The sequence below is a fragment of the Gallinula chloropus genome (genome assembly GCF_964237585.1).
Source record: "Gallinula chloropus genome assembly, chromosome: 3".
Taxonomy (NCBI): Eukaryota; Metazoa; Chordata; class Aves; order Gruiformes; family Rallidae; genus Gallinula; species Gallinula chloropus.
The window spans coordinates 11617622-11643448 of NC_140087.1; the positions used below are offsets into that span (position 1 = coordinate 11617622).

General features: G+C 42.9%; 1 protein-coding gene across 1 annotated transcript; it reads left to right on the forward strand.

The window, feature by feature from the left end:
* The first annotated feature begins 5811 nt into the window (after nt 1-5811).
* On the forward strand, nt 5812-24294 carry SNX3 (sorting nexin 3). The gene is made up of 4 exons (XM_084262568.1): nt 5812-6075; nt 19010-19105; nt 19499-19623; nt 23619-24294. Exons 1-4 carry the CDS (start codon nt 5914-5916, stop codon nt 23722-23724), a joined length of 489 nt encoding a protein of 162 aa, XP_084118694.1. The 5' UTR covers nt 5812-5913; the 3' UTR covers nt 23725-24294.
* The last annotated feature ends 1533 nt before the right edge of the window (nt 24295-25827 follow it).

Here is a 25827-nt window from a genome sequence, read left to right on the forward strand (position 1 = left end):
GCAGTGGTTCAGATACCCACGCAGGGCTCCCAGGAGCTCCCTCCAGAAAATGCTGATGGGCCTGCCTTGTTTTGTAGGTAGCCGACTGTCTTAGCCAACCACCTCCAGTGGGACTCCAAAGCTCTTCTGACAGAAAGGTGCAATACAATGGTCTCCATGCCAACAGAAAGGCACTGGCACTCAGGAATCACTAACCTTAATACTGCCTGTTCACTGTCTGACCCTCTGTTCCCATCAGAAATGCAGCCAAAGGTCAGGATGGAGCCTCCAAAAGATGTTGCCTATGGAGTGCGCTGTGCAAGAAATCGATAACAAAACGTCTGCTTATGGTAAAAGCACACAGGAAAGGCTTTACCTGACTTTCAGTTTTGCAACGTCAGAATTCCTCTCTCTCTTATCCTAGCGTTGTATTTCTGTGCAACATAAGAAAGCAAGCACGCCAATTTCACAGACTATTCATCAACTTTAGTAGGAGTATAGCGTACTCTTGCCTCAAGGCACTATAGAACAGCTCACAAACAAAACTTGATTATATCCTGAGTAGTATTGCTCATTTTTAAAACAATGTTTAAGATCTTGAAAATATTAACAGTGACCAGAATGATGTTCTACCATGTTCAGCTGTTTTAAAATACGTAGTTGCTCCAGACACATCTTCAGTACTACACACCAAATTAAGTAGTGAACTAAACTGCCAATTTTTCACATCTTAAAAGAGCTGTTTTCAGTACATTTCTTTTTTTTTTTTTTTCTTTATTGAGCATTTATTGGTTTTGACTCATTCTAGCATGTTAAAGCCATCAACACCTGTGCCCATTTAGGAATGAATTCCAGTACAAATCATAGTGAATTGAATAGACGCCTCAAAGATGCATCTCAATTGTTGCAATATTTTTAGAAACTCAAACAAGGAAACAAACAACTTCAGTAAAAGTGATTTAAATAACAAATAACTTATCTTTATAAACAGCTTATCTCCTTGAGAACAAAGAATAAACAAGGCAACAAGAGCCGTTTTTTCTTCCATTATTAACTCAGATCACAATACCAATGGGTGAAATGTCAAGAATAATTGGAGAAAATGACAGCATAATCTTCAGCAAAAACATCTGATTTATTTAAATTGTCACTGTTTTTTTCTTAACCTTGTTATCCAAGGCAGCATAGAAAATTTTCCCATTTGGGTCTATTCTGACATCTTCTACCTAAGCAAATGAACCTTCTGCAAGGCTCTGAGTCTTCCATACAGAGGCAAACTCTGAAATGCCACCACACGCTGTATTGCACTCCCCAGGAACCGAATCTGCATCAGCTCTAAGCACTTGGCAAAACCACGTTTTGTTGTTAACCTAATCAGGCTGGACTTTCAAGTTTGCTTGTGTAGATCAGCATGGTGAACATCCTGTAACAGATACAGATCCATTCTGTGGTACGTCTGGGTACTTCATTCCCTGTGCCTTTGCTCACCTCCAGAAGTGTGACACTGCAACTGTGCAGAAATTAAATCGACACTTGTTCAACCCAGCTGCACTATGCAGTCTGCCAGCTAGCTGAAAATACAGGTGGTCTTTAAGGGGAACAAAAACCAGAGGTCTAACAAAACCCCTCCAGAGGCTCCCTCTGGCCTCTAGCAATATAAAGTGCACTCCTCTTAGAAATCCTGATGCTCCAAACCCCATGGGAATGTGTATGTCCAAGGTCTTTGGGCCTCTGCCAGACCTTAAGTTTCTGCAGAAGGAGGGCAGGGTCTACCTGCCTGCAAGCCTCCAAGATACTCTCACCACAGGGAACATCTCTGGATCCCATACATAAATGTACTTTTGATCTAGGACTGACCACTCAGGCTACTTTATGAAAATGGATTTTGTGGTTTGTTTTCATCAACATGGTTTCCATCAGAAGGCATTTTCCTGGGATTACATCAAAACACTCAGAGGTAAATTCCCTATTAACCTCACCTATTTTGAGACAAATATGCTATTAACAGCCTACGTTGCTTATAAAGCCTCAGATTAACAAAGCTGCAGAAATGTTCCCAAATTTACACACTTAACAGCTGTTTTCACTCTTGACAGCTTGCATTTCAGTGAGCTCGAACACACCAACATGCTACAAAATTCATTGCACGGTTTTCCTGCTACACAGGCACTACTCAGCATCTCTCAGAACAAAGGGTTCAGAGTAGAAATGAATGCCAGCGAGCTGGTGGATGACATTTTAAACACTGAGGAGTCTAGAAGTGTGTATGACTATCACCCCTCTTGAAAGAGATATTGTAGCATAAAGAGAGAGAAGAGGAATTTAATAGTTAAATCTGAATATATATGTGTGGCTATAACTATATGCTTAATATTTTTATTTGGATTATAATAATGAAGTACAGACATTCAAACACCATGCTTCAAAGCAGTGGCAACTAATGCAGGAATCAGGAATTCATTTTTCCACATAAAGCATTGCACAATTAATTCAAAGCCTTGTGGGTTTTGCCTTATCCTGAGTCAGCATTCCTCATAAGTGTTGACAAAATATGCCTGTGTTGACTAAAATGTGTTAACCTAGGCCTTTGTCAGAAGCTGGAGAATCCTAACTGGATAATGGAGAGATTTGTTTTCCTTTCCAGTTAAATGTGGTTTGCTTTATTAAAAAAAACCCCACCAGCAAACAAAAAATATACTTGAGAGGTAGTACTGTACCAAATTTAAGAATTAATCATCCATTAATACCTGGTTCTGTGGGTATATGCTATGAGACTCAGGTATTCCCATTGTCACTTGAAATTATGCCATAAAAATCTTTTTGTCATAGCTGAATAAAAAATGTGTAGTGACAAATCCATGGGTACCCAATCTCTTGGGTTTTACTCTAAACACTTGATTCCTGGCATCTGATCTTTGGACCTACAAACACAGCTAACCTTGCTCCTTCCAGATTTGAAATTTGGCCCAAAGTTCATGTCAGAAACAGAATTAGAAGTTTCTTTCCTGAATTTGTGCTCGCCTTCATCCTGAAAGAAAACCTTTCCAGCTAAGCAGAAACAACTACAAATAGTGTCAACTCCAGTCTTACAGATCTCAAAAAACACCTGAAACACAATTCAAAACAAACAAATGCATTTTCTGAAGGCTGAAAGGAAACAAGGAGGCTCACAGGACTCTGTTTTTCCCCCACCATCATTCCTTTTCTTTGCCTCATCAGCCAGTGTGGCATGTGTGCTTTCACGTGATGGTGGGGTGTGAGGGGGTGGGGGAGCAGACCACAGAATCATAGAATGGTTTGTGTTGGAAGATACCTTAAAGATCACCTAGTTCCAACCCCCTGCCCTCTTCACCTTTGTCTCCTAAGGTCAGTGGATTTGTATCTCACCTCGATTAAAAAAAAAAACAAACAAAAAACCAGATACAAGACTTTACCAAGTGACTGTAACCTCCTTACTCACCAATGCTGTTGACACATGGACACTAAACACCCGCCTGCCTCCATGCAGCTCTCCACCACCAGTTATCTCTGTTAGGAAAAGCAGACATACAATGATACACTGTGAAAAAAAACAGTCAAGCCTTGCTCTTAGTATTTGTCCAGCATGAGATTGTAGTTTTCATTTATAATAGGCTCACCAGCTTCCCAAATATATACAGCACAAGGCACTTTGTTTCTTTGGAATAGATAACAAAACCAGGCTGGGCCAGGAGGCAGACAATGTATTATACTTAGGATGACACCAGTGCTTTGCCACGTTTTCACATTTGCAGTCAGATGTGGCAGCAGAGGTTGGGTAACGAACAACAGCTGATCCCGCTGCATGTGTATCAAGTAATCTCAAGGAGAATTAATGAGGTTTTTTCTTGCCTTGCTGCAAGACCAGTTTAATAACTTGTGTAATTCAGGTAAGGCTCCCTTTCACTCCCACTTTGTAAAATTCTGTCAGCTTAATTTCTGTTTATAATTATAAAGTGAATAGTTGGCAGCTCATAGCAGAAAGGAGGTAAGGAAGGTGCACTACTAAGGGGGAGAAATATTACTGGAGGAGTGATGAGCAGGAAACTCATAGAAAAGTTACCAAGCAAACCACCTACAGCATACCAGTTATGTGGATGGGATATTTTTGTACCTTGGGTTCATCTCTGGCTTCTGATTCTCTTTTCATTAACAGACAGCTGCTAACCAAACTTGCTGGATGTTAACATTGAGTCTCTTGGATATGATCTGTGGGCAGCCTGACATTTTATCTAGAAGCGGATTTTCAGAAAAAGTATAACTAGTTTTCCTACAGTCTCATTCTAGGTGGACAGTGATGGAGCATCACCAGAACTCTTTCATAAGGCAGGCATGAAGGAAAAAGGTATATGCATTTAATCATTGGAGGGATACTGTTAATGGGTTTTATTAAAAGTATCTGGAAGACCTCTAAGATGATTGAGTCATTTAGAAATATTAGCAGTAGATTAATGTGATTTCTATTCACTGATGTCCCAGGTGCATCAAGAAGGTAAACATTCCACTTATTTTGGCAGCGTTTCCTTTTTGTAACACAGTGATCAGGTACTGAAGAATCAAAGGCCTTACATCTCAGAAGGGAACAATTCCATCAGCTCCCCTTCTCCCTTTCTCTCATTCTCTTTTTACCTTTCTCTCTCTCTTCCAATCACTAAAATACTTTTAAAATATTATTACTCTGTAAGCACAATTTCCTTTCCCATTCTTTATGCATGAAATGTGAACAAACTGTTAATCTAAGATATGAGGATATAAAATCAGGGCCAGTTGGTCATACTGCTATTCAATGTGTGTAATTAGTGAAAATTCAAGAATTTTTAGAAGCTTTGATGCTATTACAGACAACATTGCCACCTTGTTTGCAGGTTGAATCAATAACCCAGACTTTGTTTTCAACACAGAGTGTTTGGTAGGCCTCCATTTGTACCTGGCCGATTCCTTTTGCCCAACGCCCTGTGTATACACAGCACGTCCTATCTGTCCCTTTCATCCCGCCTCTCACCACTTCCTATCTCGATGACAGCACTGCCTTTTTCTTTGATCTTTATGGGTAGTTTTGTTCATGCCCACTGACAGTATCATTGCAGAACTCACGTCTCGCTGTCTTACACCAAGACCTAGGCTGTGCTGCTGGCTAATACACCAAGCTAACCTACCTGGGACTCCCCACCGGTAGTAAAACCGCAGTCCTCCCTTTCTGCGCTCTTTAAGGGCCGCAGCGGAGAAGTCGCTGCCGAGCCTTACGAGCTGCTACTGCCATGTGTTGGTAAAACCATCTGTGGTTTAAAAAAATCGCTGTTGTCTGTGCTCCGGGTCCGCGCTACCGCATCAACCGAGACCGGGGCTTCGCGGGGGCCTGGCCCAGCCGAGCCAACCTGGGGGTCGCCTCACGGCGCGGCCTCCCGGGGCCGCCCGCCCCGCGCAGCCCCGATCCCCCAGTACACGACCCCGCACGGGAGCTCCTTCCTTGGACGAGGGAAGGGGACTCACTGCGGGCCCCACGGTGGGAGGAATCAGCGGGGGAACCCGGGCCGCGCTCCCCCCACGCGCGGAGCCCCACTCCGCCGGCTGAAACGGGACCAAACCCCGCAGCTTTCGCCCGACCCTGCTTGGCGGGCGGGCTCCAGAAACCAGCCGCCACTCTGCACCTTCCGCGCAACGCCGGGATCTGTAGTTCGGGAGACGGGCGGTTGCGCCGGACGCAGCGAGCGGGACGGTTTCTGGGGACTACGAATCCCAGCGTGCCTTGCGCACGGGCGGTGGGCGCATCCGCTCGCGGCGGCGTGGGTGCGCGTTGCCGGGCAGTCAGCTGGCCGCGGGGCGATAAGCGGGCGGGCGGCGCGGGGTGGCGGCGCTAGGTGCTCATTCGCTCGCGCGCGTCCCGCCGCGTCCCGCAGGGAAGGTGCCCGCTCCGCCATGGCCGAGACAATCGCGGACACTCGGCGGTTAATTAGCAAGCCGCAGAACCTGAACGACGCCTATGGGCCGCCCAGCAACTTCCTGGAGATCGACGTGGGCAACCCGCAGACGGTGGGGGTGGGCCGCGGCCGCTTCACCACCTACGAGATCCGCGTGAAGGTGAGGGCACGGCCTGGCCCGGCGGCGGGGGGTACCGGCACCGGCCCCGCCTCTGCTAGCTGAGGGCCTCGCCGCCGCCCGGGCACGTCCAGCGGGCACCTCGGCGGGGTACGTGCTGGCCCTTCCCGCCGCGGGGCCCGGCGCCTCGGGTGCAAATAAGAGGCTTGGGAAGGTGACTGCGGAGCCGGGGTGCCGGTGCTGGTCTTCGGACGGCTCTTACGTAACCCGGCGGGGTGTCCCCGGGGTGGCGGTGACGGGCTGCCGTCGTCGTTGCCCTTCAGGGCCCGTTCCGCAGCCGGGGCGGGGATGGCAGAGCTGGAGCGGCCCGCGTCCTCGCTGGGAGGGCAGGCCCCAGGTTCTGCAGGCGGCTGGAGCTGGTGGCTCTCGTGGTCTGGTGGTAGCCGAGGCAGTAACGTGTCTCGGTTCAGATGGCCAAAGGACGAGTGCTGTTCGGGCACTGCTGTGCACAGCTGCCGTTGGGCCGAGCTGTTGCTGTACAGTGAGTAATTGCTCGCCTGTGCATAGGTAGGAGAGACTGAACTTGCAGCTGTCTGAGGTGTAGTAACAGGGTTGGGTCTGCTCTGAGAAGGAGGTCAAGTTCAGCATTCCAGCAGCCTCAAAAACATTTAGAGAATGTGTAAATAAATGTAGTTGTTGCGTGTGCTAGATCTAAGCTTGCTGAAGTGATGAGGTGAGTGTATATGGGGGAGAGGTTCCTGCTTTCATTTGGACCTGAAACATAAATTGAGTGCCTATGAAATAGGGCTTTTTCTCACCATATTCTATCAGATGCTTTTTCTTAGTAGCATTAGACTCCTTCCTAGCTGAAAGGGCAGCGTTCAGTGACTTGGCCCAATGGCTAATCATTTTAGGCTTGAAAAGAGCTGCATGTGTCCCTGGGCTTTCTAGTTTCATAAACAGGGCCTGGAGGAGCAAACAGGAAAATGCATGGTCCTTGCCTCTGGCTGGCAGAGACTTGAGGCAGGGCACTCTTTAGCCTATGCTGCTAGGGATAAGTTGGGTTGAGAAACATGACCTCTTAGAATTTCATCCTTTCTTGTTGCTCGTGGTTGAGTCTACTACTTTGTATAGCTTTACTCTGTTACAGCTATTGAACCTGGATGGTTACTACAGGTGGTAATAGAGGGGGAAGAAGCCTCACTGACTCTGTGTGTGTACACTCCACAATGTGAGTTCTGCTTTCACTGGACACCATGGAGTGCACATGCCTTCATGGCAGGGAAGGTGTCAGCTGAGGGCTGCTGTCTTTGTTGCTAGGATTCTTTGGACAAGACTAAAACCCTGTGTTGATTTTCTGGTATAAGGGATGCATTCTCAACTAAGTGTAACTTAAAAGAGCACAATCAACTGAAATTTAACACTGTTAGGGAGGATACTTCTTCAGTGATGCTCCTAAATTGTCATGTCCAGTAGCTAATCTCATACATCAGGGTATGTCCATAGGGCAAGAAGAATAAGCTAAAACAATTATAGCTTGTGTTTGGCCTCTGAGGACACACAACGTCTTGTGTTGCATTACATTACCCTGATCAGAACCCTAGCTGCCAAGTTAGCAGAAAGATGTAACTCTACCTTGCTGGGGAGTGTTTGTGCCTTAAGTTCCTGATAGCTTTTCCTTCCATGAGACTAAGCACTAGGAATTGCTGGATCTACGGAAGATGATACAAAAGGCACATAGTCATGATGCAGCCTTGCAGGGAATGAGGCCAGATTTGCTGGGATTAAAACCCAGTATTTTTCTTAAAAATTCCTAAATGAAGTCCTTTAGCAGAAAGGAAAGCAGGAAAAAAGCTTGAGACAACACATGGGCTAAGAGTAGCCTGTTTGTGGCGGAAAATTCTGCATGCCTGTTGTGTTGAAGACCTAGAAACATCTTGAACAAACATACACTGTGATAGTACTGTGACCTTCGTCTATTCTTCCTCCCAGTCCAACTCCTATATAAACATTGCTTCCTCCAGTCTCCTTCAGTGCAGCCTGTCCATGCCTGTGCACAGGCCTATCTCTCATGATACAGTATCATGCCCTTTCCAGCTGTGTGCTGTGGTACACATAGCGCATCCACGCTGACTACAGCTCACAATAGCTATATTGTGAACTATAAAATGAGTTTTATGCCTTTCTAGGCTGGAAGGCTACAGAGCAGGTAATACAAGTCATGCAGAGTTATGTTCACTGTCTAAACTTGTATCAGTTAACTGCTTCTCGGCAGAACGCAGACCCTGTTGCTAATATGCAAGTTTCAGCATGGGAGAAAAGTTCTAACTTGAATTGCTGTAGTATTGTGTTTCTAAAAGGTGAGTCTCGTGCTATAAGCCACTGAAGTGTGACAGACAGTAGCCACCAAGTAGTCTCTGTGCTTTGACAATTGCTTGTGGCCACAGAAAGTAGCAGGGGACACTTGCTGTTTCCCCCAGCAGTGGTAGTTGTGGCAGCAGAACAAACCTGAAAAGATGGACTGACTTACCTGTGTCATACCTGGGAAATTATGCTTCAATTTAACACCAATGTTAAAATGTTATGTGCTGCAGAAGTGGATGATTTAACTGCTGCTAACTTCTGATAAAAGTTTTTGGACAGCCTTGTGTTATGGCTGGAGATGGTGCAAAGCCAGAAATGGTCCCTGAGGTCATGTGAAGACAAATGTTGTTGGAGAGGACACTGAGATTGAAGTTTGTGCTGAAGCAATTAGACTTGTACAGTTGTCAGGGTGTTTACAAACTCTCACTAGGGGTAATTTTATCGCACAAAAAGTACTTGTGTGAAAGACTGCAGAGTTTCCCCTGTGTTTTTAGGGGCTGGCCATATCTGTTACTTGGAAAGCTATGAGCAGAACACCCTCATGCTCTAGTTTGTGTGTTGCTGTACTCGTCAACTTCTGGTGGGAGCTGGGGAACTCAAGAGTCTTGGGTGGGTATCTTAGCAGTGCACTACTGGATCAGTGAGTGATCTGAGCTTCAGTACTTAGGAAAGTCTTTCATAGTATAGTATGTGTCTGTGCAGGCTAGTAGGGTGGCTATGTGTTGTGGTAAATGCACTTCAGCTCTGAGTGATGCAGGTAAAACCTATACAGCCCCTTGTGAAGCAAGCTGCTCCACTCACATGGTCAGTTGGCCAAAGTATTGACTTGCTGAGCCTGAAGTTGCATTAAATAACCTTCCATTCTCAGCAAACTGGGCAAGGTGATGACAGAAAGCTTTCCACTGTGGCAACTGGTATAAGGCACACAGTGTGGCAGTGTGCCAGTACAGTGCAGCTTGGCAATGAAAGTCAAATGTCTTGTTCGGTGATGGTAAATGATGGAAAAATGTCACCCTGCAGTGCTAAAATACGAAATTTGAGTGGAAATTCTTGATGGGGTACTTGAGAATTTTCTTTCCTTCAGCAGCATTAGGCAATGAGTTTGTACCATTCCAAGGTATTCTTGTGTGAAGGCTTAGTGTGAGCTAAACAAGAAGAAAAATGCAGTAGGGTATAAAGCTCCAAGTGTTTTTTGTAGTGAACTGAAACCTGATTACGTGGCCATCTCCTCTAAGGTGTCTAGATGATTCTAGATGATCACCGTATGGTGACTGTGCAGTGGTTAGGACTAACATAATCAACTAGACTGCCTACTAAAGTAATACAAGAAGCAACTGCACTGCCTTTACCTCTTGAGGAAAAGTGTGAACTGACAGTTAATTTCTCAGTGTAAATACACTTGCAATACGCTGGGGTGTTTGAGTTCTTACTAGCTGCTCACTCAGGAACCACCATCAGAGAAGTGGTGCTTCCCTTCTACTTGTTACACCATTTCAGAGTGGGCTTGTTTGTGTCAGTACTCTTCAGTGAGAGATTGTGAATACCTGCTACTGTTTATGTGCTGTAAACCAGTCTTCTCTCTGAATTCCAGGAAGTAAATGCAGAATGAATGGCAGCTGTATTATCATCCTACAGCATCGCTGCTGTTCTCAGTACAGTTCCAGGTATCATTTTGACTACTTCTGTAGTTAAGATAAACCATATTTTTCTGGGAAGTGTGTCAATAGGAACACCTTTGCTCAAAGTTTCCGTGCAACAGCTTCAGTTGCTAAATCCTTTAAGGAAATGAGAAGCTTTACAAGTGAACTCTGATCCAGCCAGTGACACACTTGAGATGTGCTTTACCCACTGTAAAAGCAGTGCCATGAAAGACAGGCACATTGCTTCAAATACTGTCAAAGCCTGTGGGTATTCAGGAACTTGGTATGTTTGGAAAAATAGCCCTTTTAAACACCACTTCTCCTGTTGTTTCTGTAAGTGACTTCAGTGCTGCCCATATTAGCTGAGTTAGTCACCTCAACTAAAAGGTCAAGTTATCTGTTTATGGTTAGTGAGGACTTGCAGAGAGGTCATTAATGTTCAAACTGGTAATTATCACTACAATAAAACACCTGTTTTGGGAGCTCCTAGTCCAAAAACTCAAAGCAAAGTAAACCAAAAAGTCTTTGTTTTCATAGTTCTTCAATGTTGGGTAGCCTGTTGCCTTTAGCCAGTATGGTTAAACTCAGCACTATGGCACACCTTAGCTTCTTGAGGTTCCAGTGGGTTTGAGCTGCAGAAAGGTAGTGCCTTACTGCTGTGCTTCCAGATGTTGTGAAATGCATCGCTTGGGTGGTGCCAGCACTCTTTAAGGCATGTCCTCTGCAGAGTGATTTCTGTAGACCTGCAGAGGTACATGACTGTGTAGGCCCCATGCAGGAAGGGAAGTACACACACTGGTTGTGAAGTGCCTGCAGTGTTAATAATAGTATTGGTATCTAAGGATTGGGGAAGTGCTGCTAAACTTGAGCTGCATTGGGAAGTCTGCTCTTTTCTTAATCTGTTCTTTCAAGGCCCAGCTTGGATACAGTATTTGCATTTCAGCATATTCATAGTAGTCCAACTTGAGTGAGTGACTGATTTGAGTCTGACTTCTGTCATCATACCAGTTGGAGTAAGATGGTCAATGAACTGCGAGTATAACTTGCTCAGAAAGCACATCCAGAGTCGCATTCTTCATCTGGTGAATGTGTCTTTGAAATATTCTGTCTTTGGCCAGTACCAAATTACCCATCTTTTGTGTGTTTGGTAGGGTTTGAAGTTGCAGGCTCTTCTCCTGCCACAAGAAGAATCAAATCTGCTGGTATGCATAGTTTACTTCAGCATTGTTCAGTTCCATAGTGAAGCTTGTGGTGGAGTCATGACTAAACACTGACTCAGTGTCAGTGTGCTTAGGAATGCATAATCAGCACTAATTCTTTATTTCTCTACTGCAAAATCTTGCATCATGCTGCAAGTCTACTCTAACTGTAGTTAATTAGTCTTTTAATATCATATTCTAGACACTGCTAGCAGTTAGATATTTTTAGATTCCCTGTCAAGAAATGAAAATGCACTGATTCAAGTCACTTCATAATTCTGTTCTACAGCCCAGGTACTGAACTTTCACAAACATGAACTGTTCCCTCTACCAGTAATTCAGAAAAGGGTAGTTAGAAAGCAAAGACCTTCCCAGGACACTGACATAGAAGTGGAGTGGCTTGGATGATAGTAACTTCAGCAGCAAGGAGAGTGGATTTCCAAGTCTATTCCATGTCTTAGCTCTGAGCAGTTGATTTTTCTATAGAGGTTTTTGATTAAACCAGGTTCAAGAACCTAGTCCAAAGGTACTGAACTAGTCTGTTGGTGTCTGTTACTGTGTAAATAAAATAACCAAGCCTCTCAATAGCACTTCTTATTAGTGTATTAGTCTAACTGGTGGCTTGGGATCCTTTTATTTTTGCTCATACAAGGCAGACCTTGATTGTCATGTATTAAGAGTGCACTCTAGTACAGTACTGAGCAGACCAAATCAAATGGAACCATGACTAATCTTCGCAGGACAAATGGCTGTGATCCAGGTAGGCATGTGATGCCAGAGTGTTTAGATACATCTTTATTTTTAGATGGCTTGCCAAAAAAGTGTCAGCTTGAACTTTAAAGCAGTCAGGTCTCTACTGTTTTTCATATGGGGACATAAATAATGTGGTGTAGATTTGGGCCTCTAACTGCAGGACAAGTATTTTCTTAAGTTTTTCACTTGGTAGTGCTATGTCAGTTGTGGTACTGGGGGCTGTTTCAGCAAGTATGTAATGTCAATGCTCTAGAAGCTCTAGCACTGAGTGAAAGGTCTGGAGTTGCTTGCTGTTTTTACTATAACTTGTTTGATGTGAGAGTTGGAGAAACCTAGCCTTCTAGTCAGGGTATAAACTCAAATATTTCACCACCTGTAGTCAGGTCCATAAACAGTTGCTTTCTATGGATATTTATTGAGAATTCATCTTTGCCTCCAGAGAATCTTGTGGGGCACATAGCTGTATTGCTTGTGTTGGCTTTGTGGCCAGTCTTGAAAGCATAACTATAAGCTAGTGTGTATAGCAGCTGTACTCAAAAATGCAGAAGAAAACGTAGTTAGGTCTTAGTGGTTTCATACCACTTCTATATCTGGAAGTAAAGCATTGGGGACTATTTCTCTGCACCTAAGCAGCAGCACCCCCTAAGTATTAAGATGTGCTACAAACTAATGAACAGGATCGACCTAACAGCCTTACAATAGCTGTCAGGTGGCTATTTAGCAATGTGAATGTTACTGCTCCAATAAACCTGGAAATACAAAGATATTTTTTTGCTACTTAGTACATTTTTATACTAGTTAATTGTATCTAATATTTTTGTGTGCCTGAAGTATAGGGATAAATGTCTCTAGTTCACAAAGCACGTTAAAACTTTTGTTCCTGATAGAAAATATGAATTGCAGCAATTCATTGTGGTTTTATTGGCCCCATTTGATCGTAGCTGTTACATGTCACCTGATGATTCTAAAGCAGTAACTTGGTGTGATCCCTCTTCAGTCCTTCTCAATGAGAAAGGACTGGTGACCTTGCATTAGGCCAAACCAGAGGGTATGGCAGTTACACTTTGCAGTTGTGCAAAACTTGGTCCTTTCTCTTCCAAAGGGATGTTTTCTATTTCAGAGGAGGCTTTGGCTTGCTAACCCTGTAATAATTGTCTAGAGTTACTATTTCTGTCTGGGTGTTTGGAAAGCCTTTGCCTGAATGTGTCCCCCTTAAAGTGAGCCCCTTTTTTACTCTTGGCTTCTGAGACTACAATCTGAAGAATAAGGAATCATTAAACATTCTGGGGTTTGGTTTTTTTTTCTAGGCTTATCTTAGGTTATTTATCCTGCTTTGAGCCTTCTGACCTCCATATGGCACACCATAGTTTATCTGTTCTGGATGCCGGTGAACTTGATCAGATGATGATAGATGCTGCTTGGCAAAAACCTGGACAGCTCTGCACTTTGTTTTTCACAGATCAGCTCAAGCCATTGGACTTAACTGTATACAAGAGTTAAGCTTTAAGACTGCTAGTCTTCATGATTGTGTTGCTGTTAGTATTTTACTGCTTTTGTCTCCAAGATAGGAAATGTCCTCGCTGTGTCTCAGTACTGTAGAGTGGGGGAGTTCTGTAGTTCTTGGCATAGCTCAAGTCAGCATTGCTGGAATTTGGGTGTATAGATATGGTTGGTTTTTTCACTGTTGTGTTAAGTCCAGGTTTTTTGCAGGTAATATACCTTCAGTAGACCTGGACACCAAGTAGAAATAAGCAGAACAATTCAGATCAGATCAAAAGGACAAACTTAGAAAAATAAAACCTCTTATCTGCCCTTTTGCAGTGGGGAAAGAGGCTTTTCTTCAGTAAAGTACACAGCAGAAATCTGAACTCCTATCAATTGAAGCTTAGAGCATGTTTGCCTTTCTTGCTTGTTATAATTCTAGGAAATGGGGAGGTAGCTGCTCATGTCAAGTCGGGAAGGAAACAAACTACTGGCAAGGTTTCTGCAATAACAGTGGACTATGGGCGTCAGTTTTATGTGCTAAAGGACAGCAGGTTCTTACATTAAGAAAACCATACTAGTTTTTTATCCACCCTGAATGCTGCTTACTGTAATACCCCAGAACTCCCATTGGCTGACTGTAAATGTAGCCAAAGGGTGTAGTCTCTTGACAAAGATTATAGCTTGTGTGAAGAGATAGTAAGAAGCTTGAATTTAGCTTCTGAGAGTCAAGGCCACAAACTTATATCAAAAGTGAGCTGAGTGCTTTCTTTCACTCTATTTTAATGGAAATAGAGTTGTATCAAGGCTACCATAACCTACTTGAAAAGACTACATCAAAGTAGGTGCTATGGCAACAGTGCAGCTTTATTCTTGGTTTGTTAGGAGTGGGAGACATGGGCAATGCAGTGTTCCTGCTGTTACACTGGCAGATGGGGAAATTAATCAAATTTACCTCTGACTGTCTTGGGCAACTACAGATGTGAAGTTCCTGCAGTTGTGGGGGTGGACTGGGCTGCAGTGACCTTCAGAGTCAGTCTTGTGGAGTGTCAGCATGCTCTTTGGAGGAACTCAAGTGCTATTTGTGCTCAGTTTATGCCTGGAAACAAACTTGTAGGAGCAAGTCTTGCTATTTGCAGGACTCTTTCCACACACTGGATAAATTAATCAAGTCTAGATAACAGAACACTTAAAATTGCTCAGAAATACAAAGTCATATATTTAAAATACAGTATGCAATTTTCCTCCTGCATTTAAGGTAACTTTTATACCAGAATGTCTGCATTGAAGAACTGTGTGTCTGAAGCTGAATGGGCAATATTGAGTAATACTCAAACCATTTGCATTCTCCCTGTGGAAGTCTCCTTACAGAAATGATTTTCAGACTTGTAACTGGCATGGCTTGGGAACTGACTGTAGGAACAACCAGGTAAGTCTGGTTAAGCTGACTGAGCTACTGTCTTAAGACTGCTGTTTGCTTCTGAGGTGAATTGGGAACCTGCTGAGCTTGGAGTTGGACTTGATTGGATATGTTGTAATAACAGAAATGTATCTGAAGAAGCGTGCTTACTGTGAATACAGGTTGTGCTGTGAAATCTGTTAGCAAGCAACCACTGTTTCCCGTTAGCAGTTTGAACACCAGCCAAGTGACTGTAGAAGCTCCATTGCAATTTGAGTTCAGGAATGCAGGAGTGACTTAAAGAGCAAATGACAAACCCAGACCCCTAGCTATTTCAGTTAACTTGGCACCAGTTCTGACAGTGTTTATTCCAGTGTGCTGGCTTGGCCATTAACTCACCCAGCAGAATACAGACTGCTAGTTAGACAGTGGTCAGAGAAAACTGGGTGACTACATCTAGTCTGGTACAGAAACAGCATTAATAGAACCTGTCTTACCTTTCTATGGTCAGGATTTTGATCTAAGATGTTTTGAGGGACTTCTGCAGAGCTGGTTTATTGTTCCATCTGAAATAAGGCTTGATCTACAGTTCTCACTGGTGACTTCTAGTTGTCTAATGTCTTAGGTAATATGTAATCCTTTTGGGTTGAATGCTTGCAGTCAAACTACTAAGAGGTGTGACTAGGAGGCTTGGACTAGGAAGTTGCTGAAAATCATTTTTGATAAAAGAGAGTAATTAAGACACTGCAAAAGAAACAATTGCTACAGTAATTGATGAATTTATCAGAGGAATTACCTATGCTTCAGGGGCTGTGCTGCTGTGCTGAACTGGGTCATGAGTTTCACGACAGGAGACTGCAGATCAGCTGGCACAGTAATGCTGAATGAACATGGGGAGAAACATTTGTGAAAATGAAACTATCCCAACTTCAAGCTTTGTGCCTTACTCTTAACCCTGGCAAACAAAGCAGGGAAACAAATTGCTAACAGCTACTGGGACCTTAGTGAATAAACAGGAATAACTCAGCATAAACTGTGAAGCTGAAAATAACTCTTTCAATATCTCATATGGTCTTGCAGTGATGCTTCAATAGCAACTGAAAGTAAGGTGTCAACAGGTAGGGTTGTTTCCTTGTACCAGTCTTGCCCAATGATAGGCCGTGCTTCAGCAGCTGTCTGGTTTGCTTAATGAAAACTGTGGTACATGGAGGCAGTAGGACATGCAGAAACTCTTCTGACTGAAGGAAAAAGCAGTCTGCTCAAACAGGGTAACAATCCTTAGTGGGAAAGGCATATACTGTAACTTCAGATGTTGATATAGCCTGAGCTAAAAATAGGGACCTAAGATGTAAATGGGTCAAGCAGTATAAAACAGGACTCTCAAATAGCTTTTTTTAAAATATATCCTTTCTATTAGCTGCCTATCTGGTTAATGCTGCTCTGTAAGTAATAGTTTCTAGAGGAAGGAGAATTGCTGCAGTTTCTGGGGTTTAAGAAATGCTGGGTTTAGAAGCTAATCTCAACAGATAGCTTTAATTCATGTACAGACCAAAGGACAAGGGGTACTTTTTCCTTTAGCATGTAGTTTAAGTTGTGACTTGTAAGCCACTTAATTTAATGGAAGCCTTCGAACACACTCTTCAGTTTGAGCATTTCCAGAGCTTATGATCAAAATAGGAGAAGATTTTCAGCTTGAAGGGAAATGAAGTACTCTAACTGTCCTTTTCTCCAACTTGCTAGCTGTGCTAGCATGTCAAAAGTTCAAAAAGGAACGTAAGAAGTAAAATGAGCCCAGTTGGCACTTCACCCCACATTGTACCTGTAAGCCTGATACGTTGTTTAGAGATTAACTTTATAGACTTCATGCCCAGAAGCATGAAAAGAGTTCCTGAAGACCTGGGAACTTATTGTTTCTTGGCTGCTTTTATTCTGTTCTAATCCCTCTTATAAGTAACTTGAGAGGAGAATGGAATATTTTCTGCAGGTGAGGGCCTATATGTTAAACATTGTAAAGGACTTTCTACCCAAGACACTGACAAAGAGTTGATGTTGTAATCTGGAAGGCTGAACTTGGTTGAAAAGCCAATAGCTGAAATCAGAGAAAAATAATCCAATACTTAACTTCTGGGAATCTCCTTCATGCACTCTGGGGGACCTAGCTTTATTCACCCTTGAGTAGAGTATTCTTATCCTCAAGATGAGTGTTTATTTTTAAAGCCTGACTCCTGATATAATGGTCTTAAGTGGAATTTTATTACTAGCCACTAGTACAGTCAGTGTTTTATCTGGAAGGGAGAGCTTGAATACTTTCAAACATTTAGCAATAAGAGATTTCATAACAAAATACTGGTCTGTACTTTCATTTGTAAATTACAGACTAAATAGCATAATGTGAAAGTACACAACTAATTTCTCAAGTACTTTTGAACTGTGACAGCCAAAAACTCATTATTGGCTGGCATTAATACAATGGTCCATAGTCATAGGCATGCCTGGTGCAGGAAAGTATCTCTGCAATTAATCCTGTTTTGAGCAGCCAGAATATCACTTAATAATAGGTTATGTATAATATCCTACAAATGCTGCCATACTGGGATATCCACTCACTGAGACCAGAAGCTGAGATGGCTTACAACTTAAAAAATAGAGCAACAAAAATGGCACTGGCTGAAAGTGAGTGCTGTGCATCTGTCAGTGGGAAAACTGGGGATAGCTGTAGTCTTGTGTGAACATCATCTTTCTAGGGTACTCCGCAAGAGTTGCCTTTAAATAGTTAGTGACCATGCACTGTGACAACAGTAAGCTTTATTCTGTGACTGCTGGTTATGTGTAGCAACTACAGACTCCTGGTCTAAAAGTTGTAACTATTAAACACATTTGTAACTCTCTAGCTAGTTTGCCATCTCATTGACATTTAAGCTTCAGACCTTGATCTTGAAGCGTTCTGTTCTAGGGATGCCATTAGCATCATAGAATGCGTTAGGTTGGAAGGGACCTTTAAAGGCCATCTAGTCCACTCCCCCTGCAGTGAGCAGGGACACCTTTAACTAGATCAGGCTGCTCAGAGCTTCATCAAGCCTGACCTTGAGTATCGCCAGGGATGGGGCCTTCTCCACCTCTCTGGGCAACCTGTTCCAGTGTCCCACCACCCTCACAGTTAAGAACTTCTTCCTAATGTCTAATCTAAACCTACCCAGCTCTAGTTTAAAATAATTTTGCCCCTAGTTCTGTTACTGTATACCCTTGCAGTTAGGAGAGGGCTCTCTCAATGTCTGCTCTTAAAATAATGTGCAGGTTGGAATATAACAATGGGATAACACCGCACCCCAAGAATGAATAGAATACAGGCATTCACACAAGTTAGCATAAGGACACTTGTTAGGGGGTGTGTGCATTTATCATGGTCTTGTGCAGCGTTAAAGCCTGGCTCCAATTTGATGTCATTCTCAAAGGGTGTCAGGGTTGGGTCCTGACTCCTAGCCATGCTCAGGAAAGCTGTGTCTAATCAAGCCCTGCCTAGTTTGACTTTGTAGCAAGAGTCTGATCTCATTGGCCCTGACTGTGTTATATCTCAGCCTCGTTTACTTCAGAGCTATCCAGGCTTGTACTGTCTAATCTTCAGCTTCAGCTGAACTGGATGGATTCACTGTAGGACTTGTTGCTTTTGCTTTTAAAGATATTGGAGGCTGTGATGAATCAGGTAGCAGAAAAGTATGGGGAGTTTGGTTAATGTCCTGTGCTGCTGGGACCTGAAACATTCCCTTGAATGCAGTAAGAGGAACCTGTGTGGATTCAGATGACTTCCTTCCCCCTCCAATGTTGTACATAGATTAGCATTGAGAATCCAGCTCTTAGGAGAGTAAGAATAGTGAATGCTTATGCAACTGTTTGCTATTCCACTAGGTCATATGGTAGCAAAATAACAGTGATAAAGATGCCATCTATGTGAGGCCCACAGTTAAATAGTTTGAGGCACAGCTTACTTGTGCAGCTTGCAGGGCTGTATTTCTGTATCTTGAGTGTTTCTCAATACTGTTGTTGCTTAAGTGCAACTAACTTGTAACTTAACAGCTTTTTTTTGCTTCTGCTTATCAAAACTTCTCATTTGTCTAATCAATAATTTATGCTCTTGTTTTCAGACAAATCTACCTATCTTCAAATTGAAAGAATCTACAGTGAGAAGAAGATACAGTGACTTTGAATGGCTAAGGAATGAACTAGAAAGAGAAAGCAAGGTGGGTAAAATGAAAGGTGAACACAAGTTTTCATAGGTATATGAAGAGTAGTGATGCTGAAATGCTATTACATTATAAACCATATATATCATACACCATATATTGTCATATATTGTGGTAAAAAATGTCTAGAACTAAAAACACTGTGTCAGTTTTTTCAGCAAACCTCAGTTATATAATGCTAAAGGCTTTTTAATGATTTGGGGGTTAATTCAGAGTTAAACTACTTGAATTCAACTTGTCTCTAACGAGCAGATACTGCTCTTTCATTATGTTTCCTTACTTCACTAGTGATGGGATTTATGGGTTGGGTCCTCTGAGGAAGAGGTAGCACAGGAGATATATGTATTTGTTTACAGGCTGCACTTAATTATGCTCTTCTAAATCTTTCAGGTTGTAGTACCACCTCTGCCAGGAAAAGCTCTACTCCGTCAGCTCCCCTTCCGAGGAGATGATGGCATATTTGATGATTCCTTTATAGAGGAAAGGAAGCAGGCTCTTGAACAATTCATAAACAAGTAAGTGTTGGGTCCAGTTATCTGGAGACAAACCCAGAACTCAGCTCTGGAAAACTGAATTGAAGCTGCCAATCCTCTAACTATGGTAGCTTCAGAAGTAGGTTCAGAATAACTTCCACATGATCTTGCAGTAGGGTATACTAACATTGCTCATTGTTTAGTTTGGATATCTTAATGCTTACCTGAACAACTGAAACAAATGTTAGTGGTGGTGTTAATTTATGCAAATTACTACTAAAATTACAGCATTCAAAATAGTTCTACTTTTTCATTTCTGAAAAGGTATCCTCTGTTGAGTGAACAATGGAGCCTACAATGGGCTTACGGCGGTTCACTTTGATTGCAGATGTGAGGTATTATCAGCTTGTGTAATGATGCATATTTTCTCTAATCACCACGAGAATCTTTCTGAAGATGTAAATACTACCTGTGGTATGCACATGTATAGTTTGAAATAGACACTTTGGGTTTTGTCATTGCCTTTCAAAAGGAGAGCAGAAATTGTCATAACAAAGTCTTACAATCTTTTCTACTGTCTGACACTGCTAACCATTCTCTGTTTATTGACCTGAAGAGCTGCTTTAATATCTTAATGTGAATCCATACAGTGAGTCAGGAATACTGTCAGTTAAACTCTTTTGGTCTTTAGAGCCAACACTGTTCACCCCAACTGAAATTGGGATGACTGCTCCCTTTAAACATTCAAGCTTGTCAGTTCCACTAGCACTTTAATTTTGTTCAATAGCAATGCTATTTGACAAGGACAGAGGATGTCTGAGTTAAGCCAGAACTTTGTCTGCTCATCAGTTATTATTAGTCAGTTCAGGCACGTGGCTTAGAGTTGCAAGTGGGAATTTCACTACAACTGCCTTTCTTGTGCAAGTAAGCTAAGTGGGACTATGAAATCTCTTAAGATTTCCTTCATGTAGTTGCTTGTTAGCTCAATGTAGAGGTAGTGCTGGTTCTCAGCAGGTAGAATGCTTCAGACGGCTCTTTCTTCTGTTCAAAGCAATTCCAAGTGGTCTAGTCTTGCATTTACATGACACGAATGCACATGTGCTTACAGTAAGGTGGAATGTGTTCAGTTTAAGGCTGTGCAATCAAGGCAGTCATGACTGTAAAGTACACCTTTTATCCATGCAGGATTGGGATTGAACATAAAATACATAAGGTGGGCACTTAATGAAAGCTTTGTATGCTAAGTGTATGTGGGAGGAACAGGGTTATTCATATTCTGAAGAAGCTGATAATGAAATAGTCATCTTAACTAGAATATCTAAAAAAAAAAGTGTAGCTGACAGAAATGGAATGTCCAGTTTACTGGTATCACTCAAGTCCTAGAGCAAGTGATACACTGATCTGGTGGAAGTGCAAAACTTCTTGGTCAATTTTTCCTCCTTTGAAACAGGCTGTTAATGTACATAATTATGTAGTGGCAGACTTGAGTACAGCTGGAGCAGGATTATCATAGAATGCTTTGGGTTGGAAGGGACATCAAAGATCATCTAGTTCCAATTCCCCTGCCATAGGCAGGGACACCCTCGCTAGACCAGGTTGCCCAAAGCCCCATCCAAACTGGCCTTAAATGCCTCCAGAGATGAGGTTTCCACAACCTCTCTGGGCAGCCTGTGCCAGTGCCTCACCACCCTCATAGTAAAGAGTTTCTTCATGTCTAACCTAAACCTGCCCCTTTCAGCTTAAAGTCATTGCCCCTTGTCCTGTCACTTTACTCCCTGATCCCACTTCCCTGCAGGACTCCTTTAAATATTGACATGCTGCAATTATGTCACCCTGGAGCCTTCTCTTCTCCAGACTGAACAAGCCCAGCTCTCACAGCCTGTTGTCATAGGAGAGGTGCTTCTGCCCCCTGGTCGTCTTTGTGGCCGTCCCCTGGACTTGCTCCAACAGCTCCATGTCTGTCTTGTACTGAGGACCCCAGGGCTGGATGCTGTACTCCAGGTGGGGCAGAGCAGAGGGGCAGAATCACTTCCTCTGACCTGCTGGTCATGCTGCTTTCCATGCAGCCCAGGACACAGTTGGCCTTCTGAGCAGCTAGGACACGCTGCTGGCTCACACTGAGCTTGTCATTGATCAGCACCCCTAAGTCCTTCTCAGGGCTGCTATCAATCCATTCTCTGCCCAGCCTGTAGTTCTGCTCAGGAGACTCTTCACTCAGAAGTCCTAACTATTCAACCTCATCAATTTACGCTACTGACATGATCAAGTAATCAATCTAATATTGCTAGTTGAAGTTTTGCACTATGTAGAAGCTTTAAGACTTCTACCAAGTACTCTGGATACTAGTGACTTTAGTCCTGAAGTTAATTTGCATAATACATCCACATTACTGGATTCTTAAAGCCAGTCTTCATTCCTAGGACTACAGAAGAATCCCTCAGGTAACTGGTACCACTATATCTGAATAAGTTTTTGATGCAGCAGTGCCAATTCTGATATCCAAGGTGGTGTTGAGAAGCTTTTTATATCTAGGGGAACTAAATCACAGCAGTGCAGTTTCCTTGAGTCCTATCTCTGGAGCCAGCTTTCCAGCACCACCACCAATACCTACAGTGATGTTCACAGGATAGCTATGTTGCAACACACTTGTCTGCCTGAACCTGACTTTGGGATACATGAAAATTTTTGAAGTAGCAGTTGCTGCATGTAAGGGTCACCCTAGAGAAGAATACTGAAGAAAAGCCAATGCAGAGTGAGGTATTAGCATGAAACAAAGAGCTGAGTCTGAGATGTCAGATCTAATCTTGCAATTCAGCCACCAATTTGTGAGCCTTCCTGAAAGAGAGAAGGAATACGCTGCTGTCTCTTCATCTTCCTCAAGTTCAAGGCCAGCAAATTAAGTCTGATAGCAGTAAAACTCAAACTAGTTATTCCAGAACTATGCTGCCCATTTGCTAGAACGTGGCAAGATGGGTTGGTTTTGTGACTGCATGTAAAATCTCAGTGCTACATAGGAGAGCTTGGCTTCCTCATTAATGAACAACCTCAATGACAAGTGAGGAGTGAGTAAGAAGTGAATCTGTCCTGTGCTGAAATAAACACAACAGATGTGTTTGGAGAAGATGCACAGAAGTACTTGGAAGTACGAATGCTGAGCCGTTGCAGTTGGCATGTGTTATGTGACTTGCATGCATTCAACTAGATCACTTCCATTTCTAGTAGAAATGTTCTGGCAGATGTGGAGGCCAAAGGCTGATACAAGGTGTCCTAGAGAGGATGGGGGAGCTTTATCATAAAGAGGGATTGAGCAAACTGAATTTGGTTTAAATGCAATACCTTGTGGCTTTCTTCCAAGTCTTTTGATTCAATTTCAGCCCCTTTATGGTCTGTATGTGGAACAAAACTAAACCTGCAGTAGAGGTGCTGATCTCTTGTAGAGCAGATGGTTTGTGTCCTATGTTTTGTATCTAAAATCTGCAATTAACAAAGGCTGGTACCTCTCTAGCTGTGCATCAGTGCTGCTTTTGTACATAGAAGGAATAGTGACTGTGGTAAGTCACCACTCCAAAGAGCTCAGAAGGCTCCAGAAGACCTTCACACCCCCTGGTGGAGTAACTCCTGAACTCTGCCGGGCCTGACTACTGTCAGGCTGAGAACTGAGGGCTTGGGCTGCCTTTGGAAAGGTGTCCTGTGTCAAAGGCACCAAGACCTGTAAAAACCTGCTTGGCTTGCTTATCTTTAGATTTCCTAATGATAGGATGGGTGCTTTGAGGGGACTGTCAATTGCAGGTGACAGATGATGACATCACATGCTTCCACATGATCAGAGAGATCTGCTCAGGGTTTCCATGGACTGACTTCATCTGGGGAGGAGTGATGAGCCTTGCTGCCAGACCTTCTAGGTGCCAACAGTGAACTGGAAACAGGATGTGCCCTGAAGTGTGGAACTATAGGTTACTGATACAAAACCTTGCTTTCCTGGTTACCTGCAAATGGACTGGATTTGTCAGCACTAATGCTTGTTTTTTCCTCTACAGGGTTGCAGGCCACCCACTGGCACAGAATGAGCGCTGTCTTCACATGTTCTTACAAGATGAAGTAATAGACAAAAACTACACACCATCCAAAATAAGACATACTTGAGTTCTGAAACCATCTTCTCAAACATTAGTGGTTCTTATGCTTGGTTTTAAGAGGTTGTAGTTTGTCTTAGCATGCTGAGGATAAATGGGCACGAAGTCTCCACTAACATCAGTACACTGCTTGGTCTTTGCATATGCTTTATAGCATTAAAGATCTCACTTGTCTTCTAGCTAAATCCCTCTGAATCCTTGATTTAAGAGTATTATACTATGAGACTATCCACCCCTTGCAATGTCTCACAACTTTCCACTCTTATTTGCAATGACTTAACAATGTTTACTGACTTGGCCTTACTTGAACTTGCACAGTTGTAGTGTCACGTGTTCACTTGTATTTGACTAAACTGCTATGCTCTTTCTGAGGTAGTCATCTGTCTGATCTTCTGTAGAAAGACTGCTTTATTTCTGATACCCTGTGTGAGAAACACTTATGCAATTATCTTCAAGCTTGTAAAACACTTTATACCGAAGTAATGAGGGAATTATCTTTATATTCTGTAAGAGGAAAAAAAAATCAAATTTATATACTAAAGTAACTTGTCTAAAGTTTTGAAATAAAAGTGAAAATGCACTTCAACAGTTTTGTCACTCTTGACCTTGAGTGTGGGGTATATCCTCCTTTGAGAAGCGTGGACTTGACTATATTCCCTGAACTGGTGGTTCAGCCTTGCTGTGGTGCTCTTCAGTGTAGTCCTGTGTTAGTAACAGCCAGCACTAAATACCCTTATGTCCTGGCACTTGCAGCTCAAGTGTTAAAGAACACATAAAGGTGTTGAAGGTTGTTACTGCATTGTGGAGCCAAAACTGGAAGACCATTTGTGGTAGGCAGCCAACAGATCTGTGGCCTCAATATGTTTTGGAAATGAGTACCTTTCTATTTGGTGTGAGAAGCATCATCTAGCTTCAACTACACCATCCTACAGAGGAGGAATATTGGTATATAGCCTATAGTGTAACTTCAGCCCTATAAATGCAATGGGGGACACTAAGTCATACAAGCCTGCTGTAAGATGGGATCATAGACCACTTCCCTCAACATTAAAGGAAGGGGGAGCTGTAGTATTGTGCTTGTATGATTAGTGGTGAAACACAAGTTGTTGATGCCTGAACAGCACTGCTGCAGAAGTTGTCTGTCTTACTGGATGCTTCTGTGGCTAGAGAAGCTTCTATAGTGCTTCCAGGTGTGTGTGATGGGTTACAGATCCAGGTGCTTGTGAGAACAGATTCATGATCCAGTGTTTCGTGCTAGTTGGTAACAATATATGTTGGCTTAGACTTGGCTCTGCTGCTTTCTTAAAAGATTTCTCACCATCCAGAGCATTCTATAAATGTGCTGGCACTGTTCTTAGTTTCCTTTAAGACCATAACCTTTTACAGAAATCTGTGTGTAAAAGACTGCACTCAAAGCAGTGGTGGCTGTACTGACTACTTAGGTGTTCCAATGATTGCTCATGCTATGCTGGATCTTTGAAGCAGTCCTGTTCATGAAATCAGGGACCAAAAAGGACAGTACCCAATTGCAGCCCACAGCTATTTAGTTTTTCAACATTTTAAAGCAAATTATAAGTTTTTGATAATGTAAAATCAATTTTAAAATTCCCTGTGCTTGTTGAATCACACTTCAAAGTTTAATTACTTTTAAAATGGGTGAAGAAGGGCTAAATGTATACGAAATTTTATTGTCTAGATACATAGTGAGGTGTTCTTAAATGTTCTGAGAAGCTTATCTGACACAATCTGTATCACCTGCTGTATAGGAAAAAAAAGCTGAAGAGGGAAAAGCAGCATGCTTGATGTCAAAGTATTCCCACTTCCTGAGTGAGGACTCTGGACTGTTAACCTTTGAGATTGACAGGACATCTGCACCGGACTCTGAGGTACTGCCTGGCTTTCAGTCCTTCCAGGCTAACTAGCTGAGGCTAATTCTAGTGTAGTGTAACTGGTTCTGCTTCCCTGCAACCTGCAGCATTGGGAAGAAGAGCTGGTGTGAGATTAACTGTGCCTAAACCACAGGGAACTGGGCATTGTTCCTGGCTCCCAAGTCTGCTTTGCAGCTGTGCAAGGTCATGCAGGTGATAAGAGGGTGAGATATGGGGGTGTGCCC

Bases quoted from the DNA above. Each gene is read 5' to 3' on its own strand.
- SNX3 (XM_084262568.1), top strand. From the start codon at position 5,914: ATGGCCGAGACAATCGCGGACACTCGGCGGTTAATTAGCAAGCCGCAG. The intron at 6,076-19,009 runs GTGAGGGCACGG...TCTTGTTTTCAG, and splicing joins CCTACGAGATCCGCGTGAAG to ACAAATCTACCTATCTTCAA. The intron at 19,106-19,498 runs GTGGGTAAAATG...TAAATCTTTCAG, and splicing joins AACTAGAAAGAGAAAGCAAG to GTTGTAGTACCACCTCTGCC.